The 17,247-nt window shown below is 37.2% G+C and overlaps 1 protein-coding gene across 7 annotated transcripts in view; it reads left to right on the forward strand.

The window, feature by feature from the left end:
• The window catches only part of LOC311095800 (uncharacterized protein), a 92,406-nt gene that overhangs the window by 6,757 nt on the left and 68,402 nt on the right, over positions 1 to 17,247 (forward strand). For 4 of the 7 annotated variants that reach the window (XM_084134585.1, XM_084134586.1, XM_084134589.1 and 1 more), the window contains 13 exons: positions 5,183 to 5,254; positions 5,600 to 5,839; positions 5,970 to 6,230; positions 6,375 to 6,614; positions 6,710 to 7,231; positions 8,444 to 8,829; positions 9,611 to 9,739; positions 10,802 to 10,999; positions 11,220 to 11,360; positions 12,380 to 12,640; positions 14,529 to 14,712; positions 16,432 to 16,598; positions 16,765 to 16,893. In XM_084134585.1, the coding sequence (XP_083990711.1) occupies positions 5,183 to 5,254; positions 5,600 to 5,839; positions 5,970 to 6,230; positions 6,375 to 6,614; positions 6,710 to 7,231; positions 8,444 to 8,829; positions 9,611 to 9,739; positions 10,802 to 10,999; positions 11,220 to 11,360; positions 12,380 to 12,640; positions 14,529 to 14,712; positions 16,432 to 16,598; positions 16,765 to 16,893 (2,930 nt within the window). Of the gene's footprint in view, positions 1 to 74; positions 179 to 5,182; positions 5,255 to 5,599; positions 5,840 to 5,969; positions 6,231 to 6,374; positions 6,615 to 6,709; positions 7,232 to 8,443; positions 8,830 to 9,610; positions 9,740 to 10,801; positions 11,000 to 11,219; positions 11,361 to 12,379; positions 12,641 to 14,528; positions 14,713 to 16,431; positions 16,599 to 16,764; positions 16,894 to 17,247 lie in introns of those variants that run through there. The other 3 variants (XM_084134590.1, XM_084134587.1, XM_084134591.1) reach the window with 3 other exon arrangements.

The raw sequence follows: 17,247 nt of genomic DNA on the forward strand, positions 1-17,247 counted from the left end.
TTAATGTGTGTACTTACATTATCCCAAATGTTTCTAAGAACATCCAGAGCAGTTTTAACCAGGACGCCTATCAATGACATCACACCCGCGTTACATTCAATTTCCGGGGGATTATTTTGTTGAAGCCATGGAAACACCAAAGACGCTTTAATATATTATGTGTTTTATTATTAGACAGGTGAGCAACTGTTTGGATATATTCATTGACAGAAAACGAATCATTGTTATACAGCTCAACACATTTAGTCTTTTTGTTTAACTCTCTTTTTCTTGATTTACCACGAGTACCATGTTTTACTAGTGCTGGCTGGTCACATGGATGGGCAGTATTTCAGATACATGTATTTAAAATACGTATTTGAAATACAAAATACTATTTTGTATTTTGTATTTTAAAGCTTTTGGAAAAAAATCAAATGTAATTTGTATTTAAATACATTTAAGATGAGTATTTTTGTATTTTCAAAATACATAAAATACTTTTTGCCAGTCAACCTCTTTATCAGGGTATTGATAAGTTAAAATAGTGCATTATTCACTCCAGTTAACATGAAAGAGTACAAGAGCACAGACAAGTGGGGAAATAGCGTTAGACAATCAGTCTTGACCTGTTGATGATTTTTATCAACTAGCTTGTCAAATGTGTGTACAGCATCACTGCATGTTAGGGCTGGGTGATATGACACTACATATCATAGCAATGATATTAAGTGTGGATTGATTGAACTTTTTCTAAATCGTTTACATAGATAGGCCTATTTGTGGGGTAAGCAAATATCCGTGCAGCTTTTAGTGGGCAGGAATTACTGGAACGTTGGCGTGGAAAAACAAACATTGATGAATGATTAATCTAAATTCATTCAAATTTTACATTTTAGATACACTTTCTAATTTTAATAAACTTATAGAAACAAATAAACTTTACAAAAAATAAACATAAAATTACTTAAAAAGCATTGGACTACACCTGCAACAAAAAACAAACAACAACAAAAAAAAAACTCAAAAGAGTTTGAAATTCAGTTTATGCTGTGGAATCAAAACTGATATTGAGAATTGTGAAACCATGAGATTTTGGTCATATCGCCCATCCATATTCTTTGCTGGATAGCAGAAAAGGTTCCCACAGTTTTACATAAAGTATGAATTTTTTAAAAGTGTTCACCACAAGTAATAGACTACATTGTAACCAGAAAAAAGTATATAAATGGCTGATATTTTGCATAAGTTTATTTGTAATTGCCAGAAAGAAAGAAAGAAAGAAAGAAAGAGAGGGCAGAGATGTGGTTAGGACTGATAAGTCAGTAGGCCAGTGTAGTTTCTTCATTTAGTATTCGTGGTTCTATGAATATGCAAATGAGCCCCGCCTCCACTCACTCACTCAGCTCAGAGATCCACTGGTTGACGATCACACGTTGATCTGATTGGTTACAAGGTAGTTTGTGACGTCAGAAACACCAGTGATTTCAAAGCGTGTTTTTGAGACTGTCTTTGGTTCACTGCAGTTTTAAGGAGAAAATACTCAGCAATGGAGTCGACTTATGAATTTACACATGGTTTGTCTTAAAGCGTATTAAAAACACCCAGGGAAGGATTATGACTTGTAAAGGCCCTGGGGCCAGTTATCTCCAAAGCTCTTCTTAAGTTAACAGAAAATAAACTCAAATGAACTATGTTGGAAGATACAGTAGCCAACAACTTGCTGAATTGTATCATTCATGTCTCATGTAATCACTCAATCAGTGCTTCAACCGCAGAAAGAGGTCAATAAAACAACTGGAGAACAATATGTCACGTAACGTAACATTTACCTCAGAAAAGCCATTTAATGACCATAGCATAGCTAGAAAAAATAACTAGGCCTATAGAGAGGAGTATTTTTGCTAAATATATGCACTATATTAAATATTATAATTTTACTCATATCATTAAAAATATTATAACGTTATTATAAAAAAAACGCATTATATTTGAGTTGTTAATTTTAACCATTAATAATAATACCAACTCCCTGTATGTTTACAGCATTAATGAGTGCTGGATACAATTTTATGTAAGATTTTGAGTTTTATGTTTGTATGTTGTTTCTCCCTGGACTCCCTGGAAGATGAGATTTTATATCTCAATGGGACTATCCTAGTAAAATAAAGGATAAATAATAAAAAATAAATAATAAAATATTTAAATTCATAGGCTGCCTGCTGAACATGGGTTTGAGCTCTTATATTTCTGAACTCTCAAAGTTTATAAATATAAGTTCAATCCATTTAACTTTAAAATGTAGAAACGTTTCTTGCCCCTGATCATAGTCTCACAAAATCCTGTGGATCGCTTTGACGTCACCAGTCTAGTGTTGATAGGTAATGCAATCTGATTGGACCATTTGTTTCGAGTGCTGTGGCTACTACAATTTGGTTTGACCAATAAAAAAAAGAAAATCTGTAATTTCCAATATACACTCTGCTTAATTGCCTTTTTTATTAGAGCCCGACCGATATGGATTTTTGGGCGCCGATGCCGATACCGATAAAAAAAAGCCAGATACCGATATATCGGCCGATATTATTTATGTGTATATTATAATACAGTAGCAATATTATTTATGTGTATTATAGTACAGTAAGTTTGGACATACTTTCCAATTGGTGTGTACAAACTTTTGATGGGTACTGTATATAGCATACACAGTATAAACAGAATAAACATAAACGTTTTGCAATGATCACTCAAATGTGGTGATCAAACACTTGTGTGACAAAGATATGTAATGGAGGCAGGGTGAATGATAGAATGAGAATTTGAGCTGTAACCAAACTAGTTTGCATTGCATTTTATATTATATTATATTCTAAATACTGTTGCATAATCTTCACTAACGACTTTGTCTTTTAATTTAGTCACGTTATTTAAAACATAACTTGTATCAATAAATATATCAAAAGTGTCACTGACAAAACCTTATCTTCTATTTTTAATCTTAATTTCTCTAATATCTACCAGTGGAGGAAGAACTCAGATCTTTTTAGTAAAGTAAAATTAATAATATCATAATGAAAACGTTTATAATTAAATATGTACAGTAGTTTTATACTATTTTAAATAAGTAGTAAGCAAAATGTACTAAACGTGAAACTAGGCTATAGGGCTGGACCCGAATATTCGAAAATTCGTTCGGTGGGTTGGTATTCGATTTGAAAATTTGACATTCGTTTTTTTTTTCACATCTGGGATCCCCCGCGAAACGGTTCTCATTCGCGCTTGAATAAGGCCGGCGACACACTGACTGCGTGGCATGGCCGTTTTTATTTCGGCTCCCGATGTTAACAGGTTGGAGTTTGCACACTGCCTGCGTGAGACGCGTCTCTCAGGCGCGGCTCGAGCCATGTGGAAAACGCATGCATGCTAGAAATAGAACTGACGCGCAAGTGTTCCAGCAACGGGAGTGTTCTCTGGCTAGAGCGCAGAACAGCGGAGTTTGTATGGACGAAGTGCATGTCTGAGCTTGTGTTTTGGGTTAAGCTGTGTTGCTTTGACATTGTGGAAAATAGAATAATAGAAACAAAATGTATTAGCCTTTTTACCCGTTATTATCAATCTAAATTAATCTCGTTTTTTAATTTAACTTAATTTCGTTTTTCTTTATTTAAATTTCGTTTTTCTTTATTTAAATTTCGTTTTTTCTTTATTTAAATTTCGTTTTTCTTTATTTAAATTTCGTTTAATTTCTTTATTTAAATTTCGTTTTTCTTTATTTAAATTTCGTTTTTCTTTATTTAAATTTCGTTTAATTTCTTTATTTAAATTTCGTTTTCTTTATTTAAATTTCGTTTTTCTTTATTTAAATCTACCCTTTACTGTGTCAGTAATTTTGTTAGTCAGAAAAATATTAGACTACCTTAAAAGTATTGCTTAATTTAACAGACCTGTGTGTGTGCGTTTTATATCACTAATGCAGTGTCCATTCTCGGACGCGTTCTCTGCCTGTGAGGTGCGCCACTTCCCGCTCGCGCTGTTCTGTAGTTTACTAAAAGTGTATTAATTCTGAACGTGTCGCGTCTCGCGTGTCCATCTGGCTACTCTTAATGCAAAATGGCCCTATATAAAGTGTTATAATTACATAAATTATTGGAATATTGCTTGATGTTGTAACGTAGCAGAATGAGCTTTAACACTGTGTCTACACCGGACGTGGCCGTTATTTTTTTGCCACTTTTGCCCGTTCTTTGTGACAGCTTTTAGGTGCTTTATTGGCAGTGCCATCCTTACATAAATCACTGCACGCTGCATTTTTTTAAATATTAATTTATCGGCCATTATAAATGCCGATACCGATAGTTAGGAAAATGCCTAATATCGGCCGATAATATCGGCCCGCCGATATATCGGTCGGGCTCTATTTTTTATTTGAAGGTGCGTCTTTTACAGTCGTTCAAACAACTGTAGAGAGAAGGGTGTACGTTTTTACTTTTTATTCATTTTAAATAATAACTATGCTAAGACATACTCTATTGCTCTCTCTATGCCCATTTTGTTGGCTCATTTATAATTAGGCAACAAAAAATTATGCAAATGAGGCAAATAAAAAATTAGGCAATGTTTAAAAATTGAGTCTCACTTCAACTTAGGGAAAATGGGCAGTTATGCTTTAATAATAAATAGTTATTTTTCCAATAACTTGCACAAAAAATAAGCTTAAAGAGTGGTTCTAAAAAATATAATTTTATATTATATTTTATTTTTTAATTTTATATTCGTATTCACATATGGCCCATCAGTAAGTTCCAGGGAGCCCTCATAGTCCAAGAGCCTTGTCTAAGAGGCCTTGTGTAGGCTATGGGACACATTTATTTCAGCATTAATAAACAATTGTTTTCATTGTTAATGGGTTTTCTGAACCAAACTGGATCGCGCTGCCTTTAACCTCAGGGCCCTCCCGGGCTTCTGGTAGTCAAGGGCCCCTGGGCACTGGCCCCATAGGCCCGGTCATTTATCCATCCCTGAAAACACCACATATAAATATAAACAACATTAAACGCTGGATTTTTCACCATAGGGGGACTTTAAGAATTGATTTTTATCACCTAAGGAAAAGTTTGCTGTCAATGATTATTTACCTTTTGAGGCAAAAAAACCCCAAAATGTTTTACTCTCAATATTGTTTGTACTTTTTTTTTTTTTACAGATATAAATATGGATGATGGTCCTAAGAAAGAAATTAGTAAGAAAGTTCACAAGAAAAAAAAAGTTCTTACAGGTACTGATTTCACATTATATGCAACTTCTAGATCCATTAATTCCATTTTTGTAGCGGTTTTGTAAAGGATAATTTCTCAAGCACAAATTAAACCTATAAAAAAACTAAAGTGGTGGATTTTTCCTATATAGCGAAATTGGATGGATGTTGAATCTTGTTTTCGTTACACAGGGAAACATCAATACTATTTTTAATGTTTGGACCCTTTTCCGGTATTTACTACCAGATTAAACTGAGTAGGATTTTCAGTGGCCGAATCGCCTGTTATAATGTAAAGTACTGTCAGGGAAGCCACCTTCAAATATATCTTACATTATCCTGAAAGTGCTGTCATATATTTTACAGGTGAAGACTTTGAAAAGACATGCAAAAATGTCGTGGAGTTGGTAAAAAGCAACCAGGGAGGCATTCCTCTTTTAAAATTAGCAGAGTTTTATAATAAGGAGAATGGGAGACCCTTGAGCAAGAAACAACTGGGGTTCTCCTCATTAGCAGCTTTCATTGACTCTCTAAGCCAAGAGCTGTATGTGGAAAATGGGCAAATCTTCTACAGGCGTGCCATGGCTGAAGCTTCAACACCTACAGGTAATTTGTCAACTTGTATGGCTCAAATAAATGCAATAAAATTAAAGGTTATATCATTCACTCTCATGTGGTTCTCATATATGGTTTGTATGGTTTTTCTCTTTTTTTCATATTGATGGAATTTCTAAAGACGTTGTGGAGATGGTTAAGGAACCCCCAAAAGGCGTTCCTAAGAAGGACATTTGTAAGAAAGTCATCAAGACAGTGAAAAAACACCCTCAAGGAATTCCTCTTGATAAATTAGCAGAGATCTTTGCTCATAGGTATAGACAAGTCCTTTTGCCTGCTGAACTTGGTTTCCCGTCGATGGAAACGTTTGTGGCCTCTCTTAGCAAGGATCTTATGGTAGAAGATGGTGTGATCATTCACAGGAAAAACATAATTTTTACAGGTACTGATTTCACATTATATGCAACTTCTAGATCCATTAATTCCATTTTTGTTGCTGTTTTGTAAAGGATAATAAGTACTGTCAGGGAAGCCATCTTAAAATATATCTTACATTATCCTGACAATGCTGTCATATATTTTACAGGTGAAGACTTTGAAAAGAGATGCAAAGATGTCGTGGAGTTGGTAAAAAGCTACCAGGGAGGCATTCCTCTTTCAAATCTAATAAAGTTTTATAAAAGGGTGTATGGGAGACCCTTGAGCATGAAACAACTGGGGTTCTCCTCAACTGCAGCTCTCATTGACTCTCTAAGCCAAGAGCTATACGTGGAAAACGGGCAGATCTTCTACAGGAGTGCCATGGCTGAAGCTTCAACACCTACAGGTAATTTGTCAACTTTTATGGCTCAAATAAATACAATAAAATGAAGGGTTCTGTCATTCAGTCTCATATGGTTCTCATATATGTTTTTTTAATAGTTTTCTCAGCACCCGTGCGCTTTGGGGTTTATAAAGACGTTGTGGAGCTGGTTAAGGGAAATCCTAAAGGCATTCCTCTTAGGTTGTTGTCTATATTCTTCAGTCAGGAGTATCAGCGTAACCTCAAAGTGTCAGACCATGGTTTTAGCTCAATCGCCTCCTTCATTGATTCTCTGAGCGATGAGCTCTTGGTGGAGAACGAGAGAATCTTCCATAAGAATCACAGAAGAGTCCCAACACCTGCAATCCCACCAACAGTGAACAATGATCCAACACCTGCAAATCCATCCCCGAAAGCAAGTTATTTGGGAGCTGACTTTGCTCAAAGAGGTAGTGAAATGAAGCAAGAGGATCTGATAGATAGAGTTAAAGAGGTTATAAGAAAATATCCAGCTGCAAGCAACTCCATTAGTGAACTGGAGAATGGCTACTCCCTCTTATTTGGGTCTGCACTGCCGTTAAAAACATACTCCGTTTGTCCAGTTGTAGAAAATAAACAAGCAGGAGCAAAGTGCCTTGACAGTAAGAGTATATACAGTTATATAGACAAGTACATAAACAGTTCCTTGTTCTTAAAGAGATAGTTCACCCAAAAATGAAAATGACCCCATGATTTACTCACCCTCAAGTCATGCTATGTGTATATGACATTCTTCTTTCAGACGAATGCAATCAGAGTTATATTCAAAAATGTCCTGGCTCTTCCAAGCTTTATAATGGGAGTGAATGGGCACCATTTTTTTGAAGTCCATTCAAGTGCATCTATCCATCATAAAAGTGCATCTATCCATCATAAAAGTGCATCTATCCATCATAAAAGTGCATCTGTCCATCATTAAAGTGCATCTATCCATCATAAAGTGCATCTATCCATCATAAAGTGCATCTGTCCATCATAAAAGTGCATCTGTCCATCATTAAAGTGCATCTGTCCATCATTAAAGTGCATCTATCCATCATTAAAGTGCATCTATCCATCATTAAAGTGCATCTATCCATCATAAAGTGCATCTATCCATCATAAAGTGCATCTGTCCATCATAAAAGTGCATCTGTCCATCATTAAAGTGCATCTGTCCATCATTAAAGTGCATCTATCCATCATAAAAGTGCATCTATCCATCATTAAAGTGCATCTGTCCATCATAAAAGTGTTCCAAACGGCTCTGCGGGGGTTAATAAAGGCCCTCTGAAGTGAAGCGATGCATTAGTGAAGCACTTTTATGATGGACAGATGCACTTTATGATGGATAGATGCACTTTTATGATGGATAGATGCACTTTTATGATGATAGATGCACTTTATGATGGATAGATGCACTTTTATGATGGATAGATGCACTTTATGATGGATAGATGCACTTTTATGATGGATAGATGCACTTTATGATGGATAGATGCACTTTATGATGGATAGATGCACTTTTATGATGATAGATGCACTTTATGATGGATAGATGCACTTTTATGATGGATAGATGCACTTTATGATGGATAGATGCACTTTAATGATGGAAAGATGCACTTGAATGGACTTCAAAAAAATGGTGCCCATTCACTCCTATTATAAAGCTTGGAAGAGCCAGGACATTTTTTAATATAACTTCTATTGTATTCGTCTGAAAGAAGAATGCCATACACCTAGGATGAGTAAATCATGGGGTCATTTTCATTTTTGGGTGAACTATACCTTTAAGTCTTTTAAAAACACATTGTTGGCTTTTATTCTTGTAGGACCTCAACAGAAGATTGATGAGGAACCAAAGAAGGTTCAGTCCAAACCTGTGGTGGATGAACAAGTGGTTCGGCCCAAGGCAAGGGCAAGTTTAACTGCTCCTGGTAATCTGTCCACTAGTGACTTCCCAGTTCTTGGTTTCAAGATGCCCAATGCAGAGGAGAAGAAACTGAAGGAGGGAAAGGGGCTTGTCTTCTATGAGTCCTTCTACAGCCAGATGAGGGAGGTTCATGGTGCAAACATGAGGGCAGCAGAAGCCTTGCTGGAAGATGAAAACAATGTTGGCAGACGGAGAAAGGCCATGAGCTCAAGCGAAGTGAACAGTTTGGCGGAGGACGTCATGAGAGCCCTTGCAGCCGAAGGAGAGCATGTGACCATCGAGAGGGTTTGTGTCTTGGGAAATTATCCAGACCTTTAGTGCTGGGCGGTATGACCAAAGATTTATATCACGGTATTTTTCAAAATTATACCAGTTTCACGGCACATGACGGTGTATTTTTTTTTTTAAAGCATGACTGGGTGTTAACCACATTTTCTACTGATTGAGAGGAAACACTGCAGTGGATTGACTTAGAATGCCCTATTTTATTGTCATGAGTGAATATTGTAAAATAATCCCACACTAGTATTAATACAGGATTGTAAGACCCCATAAAATAATGCTGTTTACAAAGAGGTCCAGCAGGAGGCGCTCATAAACGCTGCTTTATCAGGAAAGATAAAGAAAGATTAAATGAAAATAACATCGAAACTTTTCTAAAGACAGTCAGTTCCCTTCAAATACATTCATATAAAAACACCCGCGCCACGTTTTGACTTTGAATCATGCAGTGCTCATGTTTATTCAACGATGTCAAACCCTTTTGGAAAATATATGGGAAACACTGTCATATAATTTGACAGCTATCAATTATAGTTTAACCTGTCCATCTTCATACATCTGTGCATCACCACTCAGTGCAACAGTGAAAAGACCCTCTCAAACAGTGTCACGCCGCGTTCCCAACGTTATTAAAGTGACATACACAAAAAATCATATCATAACAAAAATAAACACCGGTATTCAGTATGAACCGGTATACAGCCCAGCACTATCCAGACCTATTTTGTGCTCATCCCAATGTCAATACCATGACTAAATGTTTATTTTTTTTCTATTGTCAAAGGTAATAAGCAGAGTTTGCTCACTTCTACAAGTGTCTACTTTGAAAGATTTGAATGTGGACGCTCGTCGGCATCTTCCTGCAGTGCAGGACCTTCAGCGTACCATCAAGGAGATCAATCTGTACATTGAGGTATGAGGTCTTTACAAAAGTCCCAGTGTAGGTTTGTGATGAGACTTGTCTCAGGGGCCTCATTTATAACTGTTGCGTTGCACAAAACAGGCCCTGAAAGAGCGTACGCATAAGTTCACACTTCACACACATAAGTTGTGATTTATAAAAACACACTTGACGGGAGGATGTGTAAGTACATTATTCTGGAGACACCGATGTTGATCTGAGGGACTGACGGCTGATGAAGGAAAACCACTTTAATATTCATTATGAGTCCTAATCATAAATACAGTGCATGTTCACAATAACAGTTTAAATACATAAAAGAATGATTTAAACTCTGTTTTACATCTGATATACACATTTAGATTAAATATGCCATTCTCATTAATGGAGTTAAGATTATATTCTATATATATTCTAATAAACAGAAATATTAGTAGTGGATGCGCTGCGTTCGAACACTTTTCCTGAGGCGTGCTGTGTGTTAATGTTTGCTCAGCGCATGATAATAGCAGAACTCGTGGACTGAGGAAATATTTACACGCAAATAATGATCAATAATGCACATCTGTTTCCATTAAAAATATAAAGCATATATTAAAAATGCTATTTGTCCAGTGGAAAAGATTGAGAAAAACTTTCTCTGAAATGTATTTTATACTATTTGATTTATTTATTCAAAAACAAGGCGAGGATCGGCTACTAAATGATTTTTTGCGATGTAATGATGATGACGCACATCTGTATCTCATATTTTCCTAATATCTTGTACCGTTAAACATTGGATCACGTGCATGAATATGAATATGCAAATGATATGCAGATGAGGATATGCACAGTAAACGAGGCGTTGTAAGCTCATATATGGTTATTTCGGGGAGGAGACGCATGTTCACAATCTTCCTCTGACTGGGTTTATAAAGGGGATTTTGCGCAGGTTCTGGCGTTCGCTCGCTTTTATAAGTCTGACATTTTTTTGCCGTACAACATTTTTTGCTTTCGGGCGCACGTACACTTTTAGTGAGGTTTATAAATGAGACCCCTTGAGTTTATTTGATGTGTTTCTTTCCCCGTCAGTCAGTGGAGGCGGTGTCTTGCGTGTGCACACTTTATGAACTGGGACAGGGTCTGGCCAACCTGAAGAACAAGAAACACTTTGAAGAACTCCATCTGGGCCCTCTCTGCAAGATCCCTCTTATCCACCGAATGTTCAAAATAGATGCAAATACTAAAGATGATGATGTACATCAGATTACAACTGTGGACATTCTTAAGGTGAGTCAGCTTGGCATTGGCTGTGTTCTTGACCAGTATTCAACATACTCATTGACTGAATAACTTTATTGTCCCCAGGGGGAAATTCTTTTCCACAGCACTGCACTTGTTTAACACACACAACATAACCAATATAATAGGGAAGACACAATACAGAGAAAAAAAAACTATTCATATACATCTGCGTTGATGTAACGCTATGGTTTTCTGCTTGCTTTAGAGTCTCAGAATATTCCGGAGAAGAAGCACGACACCTAGAATTGACCTTGCTGATTTCCTGAAGCACCTTGCAGACCATTATAGCTGCGAGTCGCCTTATGAACTCGGCATCAGAATCCAGAGTCTTGGGTTGCCCATTTCGGTAAGATTCTCTATCGTTGTTGCCATATTTTTTGGGTCTGTCCACCCCTCTTTCGGAAATGTCTGATTCGGTGTTGAGGGTTCAGTCTACAAATAGGGATGCACGATGTATCGGCCACCATGCGGTATCTGCCGATATATGTTCGTTTTTAATGTTATCGTTATCGTCCCGATAAGAAAATTTGGCTTATATATTAAAGCCGATAAATAATGCATTATTTCCTTCAGCTGAGACACTTCAGATGCCACTGTTCAACATGATGGTTTTGAATGGCTTGAAATATGATTGAATCACTTCAAAAGGAAAATAGAGTTCAGTGCAACATGTGCAGCGCAAGTCCGTCATATCGGCTACATAACATGAATAATGAAAACATTATTATAATTGTGTGCTTGGGAAATTATGAGACTTTTGTTTTTGTAATCAGGCTCTCAATAATTATAAAAAAAATTTGATTTAGATTTAACGGCCAATATATCGGTTATCGGCTTTCAAATATAAAGAATTATCGGTTATCGGTATCGGCCAAAATGTTCATATCGGTGTAATGAATGACTTTTCTGGTGCTTTTTCATTCTTTATGAAACATAAAGGCTTCGGTCCTCATTATAACTGCATGGAAAGGTCTTCAAATTTTCTCCTTTTGTGTATTGTGAAAAATAGAAAGTAAAATGGATTATAATTGTGTGTTTTGGACATGGGTTTTAATGGTGAGACTTTTGTTTTTGTAATCAGTTTCTCAAAAATTATATAAAAATTTTGATTTAGATTTATCGGCCAATATATCGGTTATTGGCTTTCAAGTATAAAGAATTATTGGTATCGGCCAAAATTTTCATATCAGTGCATCCCTATCTACAAAGCATTGAAAATACATCCTTCAAGAATTTTCCAAAACTCTGGAACTGTGAAACTGTTGTGCTCTAAAATTCCCATCATTCTTAATCCAATGGTGGCATTTGTTGGGTCAGTACGCAATATTGACTACAAGACTTTATTTGCTCATGCTGTGTTCTTAGACGTTGAATAAGGCATCGGCTGCTGATTATTGCCACATGGAAAAGGCCAAAGAAACCATTCAGAGGGAGATTCAGGAGGAGGTGGATGCCAAAATGTTTAAGATCAAGAAGAGCCTGCTGGATCCCACCCAAGGACCTGTGAACTACTCCCAGATGGGAAACTCCGAGCTTAGGAAAAAATATGCAAATATGACCGCCACCGATGTAGTCCTGGAAGTCTTCACCAACTCTGAAGGCATCTTCAGTAAAACTATGACGAAGGTGAGCAACTTAAGGACGAGTATTCGTTTGCAAGCTGGTTTTTCTTGTGGTTTGGATGATTGATGTCTGCTAACCGCACTGGAAACGCCCAAGTTGCTGTTCTTCATGGGTGGCATCTTGCTAAGTTAAAGCAGTGCTTGCTTTGACACTCACCTCTATTACTTTTGTGCATACTTACTAAAGGTTTTTCCAAAACTCCTAACAGTGTTGTAGTGCTTCAGACCAAATTCGAGGTAAAGGATTAGTTCACTTCAGAATTAAAATCTCCTGATAGTTTACTCTGCCCCATGTCGTCCAAGATGTTCAAGTCTTTCGTTTTTCAGTTGAAAAGAAATGAAGGTTTTTGAGGAAAACACTCCAGGATGTTTCTCCATATAGTGTCTTCAATGGGGTCCAACGGGTTGAAGGTCCAGATGTGAGTTTCAGTGCAGCTTCAAAGTCTCGACACGATCCAGCCGAGGAATAAGAGTCTCATCTAGACAAACCAGCGGACATTTTACAACAAAATAAACAAATTTATACTTTTTAACCACAAATTCTCATCTTGCACTAGCTCTGTGATGCGCGCAGATCGAGTCTGGTCTCGAGTACTCAAACACTGACGCATAGCCTGAGTATTAAACTGGCAGGTTATCTCACAATTCAGATTTTTTTCTAACAATTGTGAGTTTACATCTAGGAATTCCAAAACAAGCTTAGATAAGATTTGCATATGGGCGAACACAATATAGCAGTGTAGTTTTGCTGCCTTTTGTTTGGAGCAGGCTTTACGTAAAAGTATTTGTCTGTCTTAAACAAGGTTTGGTGGTTGAGTTCCCACTTGTAATTATTATTCCTAACGAGATACAAGGGATAGTTCACCCCAAGCTCTCTTATAAAGTACTCTTTCTCGTTTTGTTCCAAACCAGAATCACGTACTTTCTACTTCGAAACCCAAAAGGAGATTTTATTGCTTGGTCTTTGCAATTACGACTGGAACTGAAGCTTTCAAGCTTCAAAAAGTGTGTGGATGATATAGAATTAGAATTTTGGGTGAACTATTCTTTTCTTGGTAATTGCAGTGGTAATTCCTTTTAGATGTTTAAGGATGTAAATGGGTTTAAAGATGAGAGTCGGAGAGGGATCGGTTGCTTTCCTCATTAATGTGATGTCACGCTCTTCATCTGCTAATCCCACACAGAAATGTTTCTCCAACGACTTGCATCATAACCATTGAGTCTTTATGGTCCTCATGCAGTTGCTCTTTTGATTGACCTTTCCCTCTTCATTCACTTTAAGCCATTATGTGGTCTTCGTACATGTCCATGAACTTATTCATGCCATTTCTGCTCTGGTTTGATTAATTGCAGGGTTCCCACGGGTCCTTGAAATCCTTGAAAGTTTGTGAATATGATAAAAAGTCCCTGGAAGGTTTTTGAGAGTAAACACACACACACACAGGTCCTTGAAAGTGCTTGAATTTATTTTGTGCAAGAAGTTTTCTGGAAAAAATTCCATATTATTACACTAATGTGTTATTTCGCCAACACTTCGTGGCCTACGCGCACTAGCTTGCTTGATTTACGTTAGTTACACGTGTTTATGTGTTACGTTAAGTGTTTGCCGCGTGAGGAACTTTGTGTTGTACGTTGCCATGACGTTCACGCGTGCAAAACTGTAACAATGTATCTTACAAGGTAACATGATGTAACATTGCTCTCGCTTGATATGTGTCCCACATTAAGTCCTTGAGTTTGAGGGTATTGGACCTGGAAAGTCCTTGAATTTGAAGCTAACCGAGGAGTGGGAACCCTGTGATTGAATCCGACTAAGAACATGAATGTTTCTACTTTATATCGTGTTATGGAAATGACTGATTTTGCTTGTTTTTTTGTGTGTGTGTCCTCAGAATATTCAGGCATTCCTGACATGTGTAATGAGAGACCGGCTAGCTAGAGCCCTATTCCAGCTTGCTATATGCTGTGGCTCCTTGGACGCGCCTCAGGACCTGGTAGCTAAAGAGAAACCTCAGAAAAAAGCAGAGGCAAAGAAAGCTACGGAAGAGAGAGCAATGGAGATGCTCCCCACTGAAGGTGTCCACTTTATCACCTCATTAGTTATCTTATTCTCCTTTTCAGTTTTACCACCCTCTAAGGTTAAGGCTCTGATATACTCACGGCAAAGTCATCCAAACGTCTTTATTGACTCTGTATTGCGAGAGGCTGCCTCCTTGTTATTTCTGACTTATAACAAAAAACAAAACAATGTCTAAAAGCTGCCATGTGACAAGGTGTACAGCAAACAAGCTAAAAAACCCAGAAATAAGTGTTTATAATCTGTCGACCCCAAAAAGTGAGCGTTTAAGGACACAGAAGTGGATACAGGCGATTGAGACAGAGCGCAAGGTGTCATATTACTCTGAGAACTAACTTACGCCCGCTGGAGCGACAGGATAGCTTATCTTACAGAAATATAATATATAAAACTGACATTTGGATATTTGACTTACCAGAGACTAAATGTTTTCTGCACACACACATAATGTATTTTTAGAGCATATAGAGTGTCAGGATTACCGATTTGTTTCAGCCTGTATCCACTTTTGTGTCCTTAAACGCTTGTTTTTTGGGCTCGACAGCTTATAAAAACATATTTCTGGGTTGTTTAGCTTGTTTGCTGTACACCTTGTCACATGGCAGCTTTTAGACATTGTTTTGTTTTTTGTTACAAGTCAGAAATGACAAGGAGGCAGCTTCACACAATACAAAGTCAATGGGGACAGTTGGATTGCCCCCCCCCCATGCCTGTATCCACTTTTTTGGGAATCAAAAAATAAAATCAAAAATCGTTTTTGAAATCCATTAATGAACTTTGTTTTGGCATGATTTTGTTCATAAAGACACACTAGTTCATTCTTCGATTTTACTTGAAGTATATCGGGGCCTTAAAAGGGGAACATGACAGTATGTCATATTTAATTTATTTATCTGTAATTGTTGGGGTTTTCTTAGCAGTTATTGAGGTTTTTGATTTAATTGCAGTTAATGTAATTAATTAATCTGCATATAAAAATGAATTGGTAGCACTTTACAGAAAGGTCCTGTTAGTTAGCATTGGTTAATGCATTAACTAACGATGTGCAATACATCTGTTAAAGTGTTGATGATTAATCTTAGTTATTAATAAAAATAACAACTGCTCATTGTTATGTCAGCTCAGGTTCATTAAATAATATTAACAGATGCAACTTTTGTTTTTTAATAATTGAAAAACTTAAAGTCCAAATTGAGTGGAGGCGGGGCTCATTTGCATATTCATAGAATTGCGAATACTAAATGAGGCAAGGGTGTCGAGTTACATTCAAGATATTTTAAGGCATGAAGACATGTTTTTCAAGGAAACAAACGTTTAAATATGTCATTTCGGTGACAAAGATGAGTTTTAAGAGATACAATTATTGACTACAGGAGGACTTTAATAAATCATTTTTTAAATTGTTAGTTATGTTTAAAAAAAAGGACCTTTATTGTGAATTGTTACCAATTAATTCAGTAAAATTTTAGTCAGCTGACAGTCTAACATCTATATTACTTTTGCTCAGGTGCTTGAGTTTTGTTAAGAAAGATTGCATTGATTTGTTGCATCGCTCTTGATGCAAATCTATAGATTCCCTTATTATTACGGTTCTCCTTTTCCTAGGATGACGATGACTATGGGGAGTGTGTATAATCAGCATCAATGTTTGATGAATCAAATGTTCGTACTTGATTTATATACTTTCCTGCCTAATGATGTGGTCCTGTTTTGCATAGCTGACGTGAAGAGCTACTTCCAGGACCGTGTCGCCAGCTTCACTAGCACACCTAGCCTAGCGCAGCTGCGCACGCTGGAGAGGAAGATCGCAGAGCACTTCAGATTCACAGACTTCAGTCAGCTGCAGCAGGGCACTTACCTGGACTTCATTATCAAAAACAAAAAGGTGTGTGTTTCTGCTTCACCTCGAAGTCTCCTACATGTTATGGGTCAAAATTAGCGATTTTTCTTCTATGCTAAAAATCATTAGGATATTAACTTTAAGTAAAGATCATGTTCCATGAAGATATTTTGTACATTTTCTCACGGCGTGTGTGTTGCTGTTCCCGCAGATCCTCCAGGAGGCAGCAGGGGGCGCCGTCTCCATCGACAGCCAAGATCCCGGAGCCAACGGATTCAGACCTTGCAGACAAGACGTGTTTGAGTTCATCAAACAGTGCGGGGAGGGAGACGCCAGCAGAGTGAGTTCTGTCGCCGGCTTGTCTGTGCATGTTACGTGTCAGAAGAGCTTTTGCACGGTGTGACAGATCACAACTCTGATTAATATTTGCTGTGACAGATGAAAGACAGCCTCCTACTTATAGAATCAGATCAACAAACAAGTGTGGTTGTAGTTCATGAATGCTTTGGAATAAGGATCTAAGGTTGGATTCCTTTTAACCCTCTGGCGTCTGGGCTGTTTTTGGGGCCCTTGAGATGTTCTGACATGCCCTGACATTTGTGCTTTTTTCAGTTGCTTATAAACATATCAATGGCAAAGGTGTAAATTCATTCTATAAAGCACAAACAGGGCTACAATAATATGTGAGCCACGT

The sequence above is a fragment of the Abramis brama genome (assembly GCF_963993115.1).
Source record: "Abramis brama genome assembly, chromosome: 14".
Classification (NCBI taxonomy): domain Eukaryota; kingdom Metazoa; phylum Chordata; class Actinopteri; order Cypriniformes; family Leuciscidae; genus Abramis; species Abramis brama.